Here is a 12,463-nt window from a genome sequence, read left to right as displayed (position 1 = left end):
TGCTGGTCCCGAGGCACCTGTGGAGACCTTAGAAGGCTCCAGTGCCTGTCAGCGGGGTGGGCAGGAGGAATTAATTTCTGCTTCCAAAATACCCTTTTCAAATTTATTCTTCCTCAGAAGAAAACATCTGCAGTGTCTACTCCTTGGATCATCACCTTTGGGGCTGGCCAACAGAGTAGCTTCATAGTCCTTTATTGACACAGAGGCTCTTGAGAACAGGAAGACAGGAGGCCCCAAAGATGCCCAGTCCAACAAGGTTGGAGCTTGGATGTGTTACAGCTTTGAAGATGTGCTTGGTGAACTTACAGAGTGTGGAGCTTTGGCAAGTACTGGAAAGCAGACTGTCCAACAAACTGGATGGGATTGTCATAAAAATGGCTGCAATGGGAAAGAGGAACCAGTCAGAGTCTGCTGCACACAAAGAGAAGATGCTATTACAGGTCAAGAGCCTCGAAGCTCAGCAGTAAGCTATGCAGGAGGTGCTGTGAGGAAGCCTTGTTCCCAGATAACCCCAGGCTCTCCCACTAGCCTGTTTTGGCTGGACATTGGTACAGTTGAGGTCTCCTGCTGCTCTGAATGAGCCCTTTGGGGTTCTGCTGAACCAGGCAGGCTAGAAAGATGTAAAACCCTCCTTCGACCCTGCTGGAAAACACTTTGCACTGGAGGACACTTCTTCTGACCACACATACCCACGCAGCAGCACCTTCCCTGCTTGTCACAGTCACTGGAGAGAAGTGAGCTCTCCTAGTACCCAACAAGTTTTTGAGTCACCTCCTACAAGAAATACTTCCCCCCACTGACTGGAAAGACTTTAGATGGGCAGATCCAATGGAGAGATGAATATTCGGGATGGATGTGCCCCCATTGTTACTCTAGGGGTGTGCCCAAGGGAGATGGGGATGAAGCTGGTTGTTTTGAGTGGAGCAGTGAGTATTTTCACCCAGTGTCACCATGGCTTTCTTTCCAGGTGTTGTTATTTCTGTAATTTAAGTCCAGATTGGACAAGCAGAGCTTTTGTCACTTGCCATAATTTCCAATATCCATGTGGTTCAGAGAAGAATTACCCCAAAATCACTACCTGTGTCTGGGCCAGAAGGGAAACGAGCTGGCAACTGGGTGTATGTATCTGCAGAACTTTGTGTCCACAGGTCTGGGCAGACACACAGTGATCTGGTGTCCCAGCTCCCTGACACATGTAGTTGCTGCTGTAGCTGGCCAGCAGCTTTTCTAAACACAAGGAATAAACACCAGCAGATGTCCTCCAGGGCTTAGAATGTTTCCATGCAGAGCCCATATTTTGTTCCTTCATTGCTGCAGCAAAGTTCAGCTGCAGGGAAAGGAGAACTCACACAATAACCTGGGGTGTAGCTGAGAAGGAGCTATTTCAGCTTGTGCTGCCCCATGGATAACAAATGTCAGATTGTGGTCATGCTGACCACTGTCAGAAATCCCAACCAAAGACATCAGGAAATGCCCCTTTCTGGGTAATATAAAGATGTAGGAAACATTATTTAATTTTCTTACATTGTTTGGAGGAGGGGATTCCCAACAAATGCGTTCTCTGGAATAGCTTTGATGTTGTTGTTATGAAAACCACTGGTGGGAGAAAAAATATCTTGTTATTAATTACTTAAATTAACCTTCTTTCCTCAACACTTTTAAAGCCAGAGAGCCTTCAAAAAAACACACAAAGTAGAAGGTGTAGGCTCTGTCCCAGCTGTAGCATCATCCCAGCAGGTAAACAAGGTCTGTGGTTTGCAGGACAAAGCCACATTTACTCTGCTTATAGCTGGGTGCTCCATATGTGACTCCAAAGAGCCCACCAAGGATACTAAGAATTAGGGTTTAAGACTTTACAGGTCAGGAAACAGGAACAAACCAAGTACAAAATTTTCCACCCCCCAGGAATGCTAATTTTTATGGATAGCCTCCACTGCAGCTCCACAGCTGCCAACCAGAGTGCAGCAGGAATTATCAGCCCTTGTGACTTCAAAGGATTTGTAGCTCTACCTGGGATTTTTGGTTAAGCTTGAGAACATTGCTATCAGCAAACTTTTGCAGTGGAAGAGAGCTCTGGGGCCACAGTCTGACCTCCTGTATACCAAAGGCAGCCACAGGTGTCTGTGTCCAGGGCTAAGACCAGGCTCTGGGTGATGCCCAGCTTGTTTAATAACACAGGAGTCTGAGTAGGTGAATAGTTGATGACTGAAATTTGCCTCTTCTTTAGTGATGGCCATTTCAAAAGCCCTCTCAAAGTGGATCAGGGACCTTATCTCATTTTAAAGGTGAGAATAACGATGATATCTGGGCTGAACAGGGAAATCTTGTGAGAATTCTTCCAGTAAAGAAAAAAGTAGTGTCAGATTTTTACTCCAAGAGCCCCAGAAACATAACAGCAGCTGCTTTTGTCCCACCCCCACCTGGCACCAGTGTGATGCAGGAGCTGTGGATCCACATCAACTTGACCCCACCTTGGGGCTTCTACCTTCTTGTTTTGGGATGTTTTCTCATTTTCAGTGTCTCCCAGGCTGACCAGTTAGAGGGAGAGCTATCCACTAAAAAGGTCATAAACTTTTGTAATTCCCTATTATAAATTTATCCTAAGGGAGTTGAAACAGTGTCTGCACATCAGAGAAGGTGGTACAGGGCCTGCAGAAGCTTTGCCCTCACAATAACACGGATAACTCCAGTTCGTGGTCCCAAGCTGGGGAATGGACATCAGAAGTAGCCAGAGAACAGATGGAATTTGAGTCCTCAGATGCCAGAGGAGAGTGAAGAGCTGCAGGAGGAACCTGCTCCAAGGCTGACAGGGATCTCCCCCTCTCCTCCACAGTCATGGTGTGAAGGGGATGGGGAGAGGAGAGGTGCAGGTGAGGAGGTGAGGTATGGGAGTGATACGAGGTGTCAGAGCTGTGAAATCGAGGGGCTAAACTGCTTTGATGTGCATGGTGGAGAGGGCTGTGAAGGAAAAGAAAAGCTTGGACTGAGTGCTGTCCTCAGTCAGAGCACGCATGATGCTTTATTGGTCACCCTCCATTGGGAATAGTTTTGAAAAGGAAATATAACAGGAAATCTCACAGCTCCTGCAGTCGGCCCAGTGTCCTGATAGCCCCGGGGAATTCCAGCAGCTCATTGTAGTTAGATCCCTGAAAGACAGAAGGGAAAAACATTCATTGAGGCTGCTGCGGGAACTCTACCTTGTGATTCTGTGCTGTGAAGCCACGGAAACTTGGGTGTTAAGCATGAGATGGGTTTTCCTACTGTGCTGATCCAGCCACTGCCTGGAAACGCAATCTCACGTTCCTGCAGTAGAATATTCTCGTGTCAGGCAAAAGTCAGTCCAAGCCATGGCTGCTGCAGTCGGGACTCTTTTCCCCCCACATCCCCCCTATGCCCAGCATGGGGTGTGCTGCTGCTTCACATCTCCAGAGTGTCCTGTCCCCTTCTGCCAGGAGCTCACCCCGGGGGCTTTGGCTCTGAGTAATTTTTCAGCCTTTCCAGGTCAAAGTGGGATTCTCTGAAGGACAAGAAACACAACAGCAACTTCAGCTGTGTGAGCCCCATAAAGGGCTTCTCTGGGCCCCCCCTCCCTGTGGTGCAGAGGGGATCAGGAGACTATTCCCTCAGTGTTTGTCCTGGGGACACGACTGGATCTTCCTGCCCCTGGCACATGCTGTGACTGGGAATAGTAGAAGAGTGGGCTGTGGGAAGACAGGTCTTCTGATGGGTGGTCAACCCCACATTGGAGTCTGTGAGCCAAAGCTGGAAGGGATGTGCAGGAGGTACTGACACTGTTGAGCATTAAGTCTTATTTGCCATATAGAAAAATAAGTAAATATAATATGTTGGTTGTACTGACAAGTGTAGAGTTTACCTGCCCTGACCTGGCAACCAGAAGAGACATCTGAGTCTGAATGAAACCTCTGGGCTGTTGTTCTCCAAGAATGAGTTTCACCTCAGGAAAAGGATTTTATTGAGCTATGGGCACTGCTGGCAACCTGAGAGCAGCAGCCCTCTGAATGCACCAATCCTGCTGCTGGCCCATGGAGGCTTTGGATGTGCAGCACTTCTCCTCTTAGCATGCCAGTGCTCTTCCTTGGAAGGCAATTCCAGCTGTCACAGTAACATCTGACCCTGTTCCTGGCCATCCCACTTTCCAATTCACTGAAGTCTGACTGTTCCCTACCTGCATGACACTCACCGAGTTTTAAGAGGTGGATACCTTGGAACATGAGAGTAATTACTGGCTCCTGGAGATTACTGTATAATAACACTTAATGAACCTCAAAGTATATTACCATGTAACTGGATTGTGGTTTATGGAACAGAAATAACCAAGCATTTACACAGCCATGAGCTGCTCCCCAATACCCTGTAATTCTCATCCTCTGGGCCTGGGCATGGTCATATGTTATGATCTCTCTCAGCCCCCTTCTCTCTCACATATTCTCTTACTACCAGTGCCCCTGCTTGGGAATGACTCTGGCACCACCCTGACTTTGCCCCGAAGGTGTTATGCATGGGAAATGAACCCAGAGAGTCAGTCTCTCCAAATTGGTTCTTGTTCTTCCAGGACTCCTCACTTGTATGACTTATGTCTTAGGGAATACTTATCAGGGGATACTTAGGGAATACAAGATAGGGCACCAAAACAGAAGAAATTATGGAATGAGGCTGTCTTGGGTGGATTTTTTCTTTTTTGCTGGATTCCCTGTGAAGCTCAGGGCTGTAGTGGGTCCTGATTGGCAGGGATTGTGCCCGGACACTGAGGGCAGTTTCCTCCTCCAGCTACAGAGGGATCCGCTGCTGATACTATGAGTAGGATTTGAGCAAATGAATCCTGCTCCTGTAGGACTGGAAAGGGTTTTCACATTGTCTAATGACTGGTAGGCTGGCAATCAGTGGGGAAGGAGCATGGGGCTCGTGATGAGACCATGAGCTCTGCTGCCCACTGTGTCCTGTCTGCCCTCTGCCCACTGTCCATCACTCTGTGATGTGATGGGGGGTCAAGCACAATGAGGCTGCTGTGCCTGTCCCCCAGGACCCAGAAGTGGAACGGGCCGGTGATGTGTCCCCTCCTCTCACCAGCTCACATCTGTTAGATACGAGAGCTCTGTCTCTCCCAGAGAGCTCTCTCTGACACTCTTGGTTCTCTCCTGGGTCCAAGCAGATCAGTGGTTTTCCTCAGTCTTCTCTGCTTGATCCCAAATGGATCTGTTTCAGAATAAATAGCCCAACACGACTGCTCACAGCCTCACTCTTTGCTTGTTGCTCATTATCAGCTGCTTGGATGCTCTTGGCCAGTGTCTGTGGAGGCATCATGATTCCATCATGGCCTGGCTGAAGGTTCACATTGCACAGCCTCAGTTACCTGAGGGCAGGACTGTTAACAATGCACATCCTCTCTCTGCAGCTCAGGAAGGTACAGGAGTGGACTTCCAAAGAGAACAAGCAATGAGAAGTGCAAGCAGGGCACCACTGGGTATTTTCAAAGCGTCAGTCAAATCCAATTAACCTCCAGATCACTGCTACTGGGTGAAATCAGAGGCATTAGCAAGCCAAAGTTGACCCACGGCCCCAAATCTCTGCACATAAGGTGTGTAATACCTTTAACAGGTTCACCCTGCAGTGACTCCCTCAAGTTACAGGAGGTTTCCACAGAGAGCAGGAATCTGTAGAGGTCGTTCAAAGCTGGGTGTCTGCCTGCAGCACTTCCCTCCCTCGCACCACAAACGGGCTGGGATGAGCCTGTCTGATGCCAAGGGACAGTCCTTGGAAGGGAGGGCTGTGAACCCCGTCCCCAGGTGACCACTCTGCCCACTGCTGCTGTGTCACCACTGCTGTGGGATGCTTTGTGTGATGGCACGAGGCTGAGTTTCTCCCCAGCAACACTCAATGTGTCTGTGAGCTGCTGACAGATGGAAGACATTGCCCAAGAGAGAGGAGGCTTGGCTCACCTGTGATTCACTAACAGAACAAGGGATCTTAGATCTGCAACCAGTATATTTACAAGGAGTAATCACTGTGCTGTAATATTTGCTCCTGTCTTTCTCTAAAATGCATTTCCTTTCCAGCCTGCATCTGTTCCGGGCAGGCATGGTCTTTCATCAGCAGATGAAGGTTCTGTTTGTACCTCCGTGTGTGTGCAAGTACGTACAGGACCAGCCCTTCCTGAGCGAACACACACCGTTCCCAGCCCTGGCAGCGTCCTGGGCCTCCCTCCCTTCTGCACTTGACAGATACAAAGAGCATTCATTGTGTTCAGCAGCTCCTGCTGGGTAAAACCCATCTCGGAATGCTGGCAGACACTGGGGCTTGTTGGAAAGTGGAAATGCAACCAGGTGTAGCCGAGACGCTCCAGCCCGGCTGCCAGCAGAGACAATGTGCCCGTGCTCGCTCCTGCCGGGGCTTCCTCGGTTTTGAGGGGGTGAGCCTCCCCCTGGAAAACAAACCCAGCTGTTCTGGGGAACAACTCCCCAAGAGACGCTTTGCAGCCATCTCCCCTGGACCGTGGTGCCACTCGCACCGCCTGGACTTGTCTCCAGCGCTGCCCCTGCCCGGCTCTGCCCATTTCATGGGGTTCAGCTGTTTGGAGGAGGCTTCAAGAAGCCAGTGCCTGAGATGGTCCTCAGGTGCCATCCCTTCCCTGCACTGGGGCAGCCTTCCCAAAGCCCAGACCCAGACCAGGACACGAAGTGGCTTCCCTCTCCCTTCTCCTTCTTTCCCAGAATCTGAGTCAGGCTCTGGTCCAAGAATGACCAAACTCAGCATCCAACCCCCACCGTGGTGTCCCTGGGGAACAGGGGGAAGTTTCTGCTCCTTTAGTGAAATTCAGTTCTTGGGTCTTTCCACAGGTACCAGCAGGGCTCTATCCATCTGGATGTGGCTCCTCTGCCTGCTCTCCCATGGTGAATCTGGCCCAGCCTGTGGTGGCCTGTGGTGGGTCTCCCGAGCCACCTCTAGAGCAACAAAATTTCCTCCACGGAGCACATCAGTGAACTGTCATTGTTCACAAACTCTTTCCAGGGGCTGCTGGATATAGGAAATGGACCTGCTGTAGCAAACACCTCCAAGGGCCCCCTTTCCCTCCCTGCCTTATCTGAGGTGCTTGGGCAATGCTTTGTTGCTCTCAGCTCCACACTCCGACTCTTTCCCACTGCTTCCAGATTTGGGACGATGCTGCACTGTCCCCACTGTGCTGCTGTGGCACGTGGGCTGGGGTGCCCAGGGAGGCCTCTTGGCCCAGCCTGGCACTGCTGGGCTCTCAGCTGCCCCAGCTCCGGGGTCTGCCCCAAGGCTCTGCGTGCCACACATGGGGTTCCCTGGCTGTGGGGTGCTGCCCTTTTTGACACAAAGCAAATACAATGGCAGCATCACCTGGTGGAAGGATGGCAATGCCATGGCCATGGCTATGCCAAACAACAGGGAGGCCTCATAACAAACAAACAGCAAAAAATGGGCATGGCAAAAGGGAGTTCTCCCTATTATCAAGGGCTTTTGAAAGCATAGTCATCCAGCCAAGAGGTTCAGAACTGATGTGCAAGAGCAATGACTACAAATAACTTTCCTCAGTTGGGCTCAAGTTACCATCTCTAGCACGAAAGTGGGATGTCAAGAGGAGCCTTGTCTGTTCTGAAAGGTCACCAAGTTTGCCCAAGATAGAATGAACTGGCTGGCTTTCCATTATTGTTATTGCTAGAGGGAGCCTATAGCTTCATATTTGGAAGATCTTAACCAACCCCGTTGTTTATTTAGAAATAAAAGCAAATTGACATCAAAGGCACAGTTATTTTGGGGTTTAATTGCCAGGGTGATTTGAAGCTGACAACATGCAGCCTGGAACTATTAATATCTTCAGTTGGGCCAAAAGGAGAGAAAGAGGGGAAAGAGTCTCAGGTCAATTTTCTGCCTGTTAGGGACTATTAGTGGTTCCACAGGAAGCCAAAGAAAAAAAAAAAAGAAAATTATATAGTACTATAAATTCTTCCATAAGCCACAAAACACCACAATTTGCAGCTAATAAACCTGAAGATGCAGTGAGATTAGGAACTGGAGATGATGGACATTTACTGACTGTTTCAGTCCCAGTGGAGTTGGAGATGTTACCATGGTGCCTGGGGGGCACTTTGTGCAGCCTCTCCTGAGGACCTGCATTTCCACCTGTCCTGTGCTGGCATCTCATCAAGCTGCCAGTAAATGTAATTACAACTGCTGCTAGTCCTGCTGGTTACTGTGGCCAAATCAAGCACTAGGAATGATTTAATTGGTAGTCTGGAAGCCCAAGGGGGCTGTTGTGACCATGTAGTCTGACCTCCTGCCCTGCACGGGCCAGACAGCTTTACCCAGAAGCCTTACATCCAGGTCATGGCCTGTGGCTGAGCTTGAGCTGGGAAGAGCTGCCAGATTAGTCCAGAATACAAAAAGTACACAATCAGGTGCCACATTTTATAGAATCACAGAATCATTAAGGTTGGAAAAGTCACTTCCCATTTACACAATGATCAGAGCAGACAATGAACTTCACAGCTCTGTTCTTGGACCAGGCACAGGGACTCATGCAACCAGGGCCCTGAGCTGTGGTCCCTGTTTCCCAAAAACCACCTGTCCCCTTCTTTTCTCCATCCCCTCAATCTAGATACCAAAGCCTCTCCTGAGGTCCCTTCCATCCTCTGACAGGGCAGTTTGGGATCTGATGAGGTGCCTGGGGACCCATGCTGACACTGAAGGGCTGGAGCATCAGGATGCTGAGGAAGTACCAGAGCAGCTCAGTGCAGCAAACAGGGAATCCTTGGGGAGTCAAACCCATCAGCTGCTCTGGGAATTGCACAGACTGGGGTTAGCATCAGGAGACTACACAAAAGGTTTCAAATTAAACATATTGATGGAGAGTTGAGGTGTTAGGTAGCACTTGACAGACAATTTTCCAGGCGAACAGCAAAGCCTGCTTGGCCCTAAAAGGGTTAAACAACCCTTGTATGAGCTGTGCTGGAGATATTTCCCATTTCCTTCTTCCTGCCTTTATTGCCTGAGGTGTGCTTCATATTAATTTTCTTTCTTTTTTTTAATCTTCTCTCTGAAAGAGAATCCAACTCTCTGGAGGAGTTGGTAGATTCCAGCCCTGCTCTGCCTTTACAGACTCGACTAATTACCCGGATAATGGGGTGAGTGCTGTGGTAAGGGCATTTCCTGTGAGGCAAGGTTAGGCAGATAAAATGCCTGGAGCCAGAGGGTTTGAATTCAACCCTTCTGGGAGAAGTTTTTAATTTATTAGCACTTTTTTTTAAAAATAAATTAAAAGGTTTTTAAATGAATGGAGATTTGCTCTTTCCAAGTGATTTATCTCCATCTGATGGGTGGAGGAGCTGGCAGGGATGTGGATGGGGAAGGAGAAGCCAGGGAGGTAGGAAACAGTGGGGTCATCTCAGGTAGAGGGATGGGTGAGGGCTGCAGGGCCCCTCTGAACTGGCTCCCCATCACATCCTTGTCAGAGATGGGCTGGAGATGCCCGAGTAATAAGAGCAGCGGGACTTTTGGGGCACATCATTGCTGGTTTGGCTGTAGCCCAGAGGCCTTCAGCATTTTGAGATGGTCCTGGAGATCAGCCATTTATGTCCTATCTCTGCCTCTGCCCTGGGAGCCACCTTGGCCCTGCTGGGCTGGGGAGGCAGGACATTGCTGGACACTGCTGGGACACGTCTTTGCTCCCTGCCAATGTCAGGGTCTTGTCTCTCTGCTTGTGCTTTTGGTTCAGCATGCTCAAGGGGACTCTGCCCTGTCCATGCACAGAACCACAGTAGGGCCATAGCTCTTACTTCTGCATTTTTCCCCTGTCTCAGCACCTCCAAATTGAGCCCTGAGCAGGGTTGGGGGATACAAGGTGGCTTTGTGCTGGGGAAGCCTTCAAGTCCCCACACCAGGTGCTGCTCAGCACTGCCAGCCCACCTGAGCCACGTGAGGGCACAGACCTGCCAGAGCCACTGCTCTGGCCCACCTACTTCATATGAGAGGCCCCAGGGAGTGGCCCTCCACGGCTTCTCCACTCTGTGTATGTGGCAACCAGCCCTAGGGCCACACCACCTCTTCCGATTGGACAAAACAGTCCTGATGGGAGAAAAAAATGCTTTCTCCTTTTCCTCAAAGCACAGATCCCATCCAGGGGCATTTTCAGTGACTCACTTCCACCACTGTTTTGGCAGAAGGCATAGGAAGATCCATGAGGAACCTCTATCCCCCTCTTTTCTTCAGCTGCACTCTCTGCTTGCTGTCTGAGGTCTGCTCTCCTCTGCCATGGGGGCTGAGGGCTCCTAGCAGCAGGCAAGGTGGAAATGCTAAATAATGGTCTGAGTATGAGGTGTTTGGAAGCCAGAACTTGGGGGCCAGCTCTGAAATTCAGTTCCATGATTAGAGCTCTCCCCAGGCTATCTGTGAGGCACTGTACAGCTCCCCCCCCCCCACACACACCTCTTACTCTAATATGTGTTGTTGCATTGGTTTCAGGTCACTACCACTTCCATCCCTTCCCACTGGATAGAGCAGTGACTTGGAGCTTAGCTGTGTGGAGGAACTTCCTGCATTCCCCACCCCCTCCAGCCCTGATCCATGGCACATTCATATTCAGGGACGTAGAAGGATAAAATTCAGTACTATCACAATCTACTTAATGAGGCCAAAGTCAAGCACCACAAGGCATGAGGCAACTATTCATCAGGCTGCAGAGTGCATTCAGACTGACTGCAAAGTTCATGGACTTTAGGACCATGCTCAGCTTTCCAGGTGAAGGTGGCAAGGAGGAAACTGGGCACAAGACCAGCCTCAATGTGGAAATTCATTCATGTCACAGGGACCACCCCATTAGAAATACTTCCTTATACAGTAGTGGAGACTTGGCTCCTGTGTTAGCAGACCTCTGGATGGCAATTTTCCCTTGCTGTTCCTCTGAAAGCACAGCCATGTCCTCCCTAGCACTGTGCCCCCAGCCCCGAGCACAAGGTCTGAATGTTACCTGTCATTGCAGAGATGCTCCTGGCCTGCAGCTGACTGCTCTTACATCAGCTTTTCCATAAGCATTCCTACTCACCAGGCTTATGGCACACAACAAGTTTAATCATAGAATGGTTCGGGTTTGAAGGGACCTCATCATCTTATTTCAAGCACTCACCATGGGAAGGGACACCTTCCATTGGAAGGTGCCCTCATTCCCCTGCCCTTCTTCCTGCATTGTTAAAGACTGAGAAATTAAGTCTAAAATAAGCAGAAGTTCTTTCCATCCAAATGGCAGAAGCAGGTTACGCTGCCCGATATTTCACACCATGTGTTAACAGCTCAAAGGGACAATGCACCATGGGGCAGGTTTTACAAGGCAAAGAAGGAACAGGGAAGTGACATGAAGAGCAGTGTGCCTGGAGCCTCAGCTTTTTGGCACACTTCTCTCCTAATTCTTGCAGACAGTGGCACTTCTCTGTGACTCTTCTCCTTCATTTCACCTCCCCACTCCTCACCCTCTCAGGATCCTCCCAGTCCACTGTGCCATTGCTGTGGTCCAAACATTCACCTTGGCCACAGGCCTTCCCCTCTGGGCATGCCAATGGGTTGTCCTTCCCTTGGTATTTAAAGTCTCTGTGCTCAGCTGGCCGTGCCCCACTCAGGCAGTGCTGGCTCTTCCCCACCATCTCCTATGGGCACCCCTGACCTTACACCTCGTGTAAAGGATTGAGTCCATTGCCCAAAGGGGCTACAGGAAGAATGTGTCACATCATGAACATTTGCACTCTTATTTGGGAGAGGGCTAAGAAATGCCAAGCTTCACCCACTCAACTGTCTAATACCTGATTTTCATGGCTCAGCTGTGCTTGGGGTTCTTCCCACAGCCCTGCAGGGTTGCTCTGTGTCACCTCTCAGGCTGATGGGAACTGGTGAGGGAATATCACTGGGTTTTCCAGGCTGTTCAAAACCCTTTTGGGAATCTGGCCAGGGTGGCTCTGACTTACTTCCAGCCTACCTGCCAGCTTTCCTTCCCAGGAAGAGAGGGTTGGGCGGGGGCTGTGAACAGCCAGATCTTGCCCCTGACAGAGAAAATTTTCTTGGAGCTTCTTTCTTCAGTTACATGCTGGTGTTTGACTGGTTGACACTGGTGGGTGTTGCATATCTACCTTTTCCCCCCCATCAGTGTGGAGAACACAGAGCTGCTCTTGCTGTGTACTTGGCAGAGCTGACTTGTGCCACAGAAGCTGCAGGTCAGTGCAAGGGAAACATGAAGTCGTTCATCTGGCTTCACCCCTTTCTAGAACTGTGCCTTCCTGAAACAACAGGGCCAAGCTCCCTCGAAGAACAGAGATGTTCCACTGGGATCTGCTTTTGCAGAAGTGCTGGGAACCTGGGGTAGGAGTCCAGTGTGGTTGTACTTATGCAGCTTATACACTGCTGAGGACCTGTGTGGAGCAGTGGCTGCTGCCTTCTCCTAAGT

The 12,463-nt window shown here is 50.0% G+C and overlaps 1 protein-coding gene across 1 annotated transcript in view; it reads right to left on the bottom strand.

Annotated features, from left to right (window-relative positions):
* The window catches only part of LGR6 (leucine rich repeat containing G protein-coupled receptor 6), a 135,254-nt gene that overhangs the window by 22,279 nt on the left and 100,512 nt on the right, over nt 1–12,463 (bottom strand). The window contains 3 exon segments of the mRNA XM_032710880.1: nt 307–378; nt 1,525–1,596; nt 3,079–3,146. Of these exon segments, the coding sequence (XP_032566771.1) occupies nt 307–378; nt 1,525–1,596; nt 3,079–3,146 (212 nt within the window).

This window comes from Chiroxiphia lanceolata, chromosome 25, assembly GCF_009829145.1.
Source record: "Chiroxiphia lanceolata isolate bChiLan1 chromosome 25, bChiLan1.pri, whole genome shotgun sequence".
In the NCBI taxonomy this organism is placed as follows: domain Eukaryota; kingdom Metazoa; phylum Chordata; class Aves; order Passeriformes; family Pipridae; genus Chiroxiphia; species Chiroxiphia lanceolata.
The sequence above is the reverse complement of the archived record's forward strand: the minus strand, read 5'-3'. Positions and strand labels throughout refer to the sequence as shown.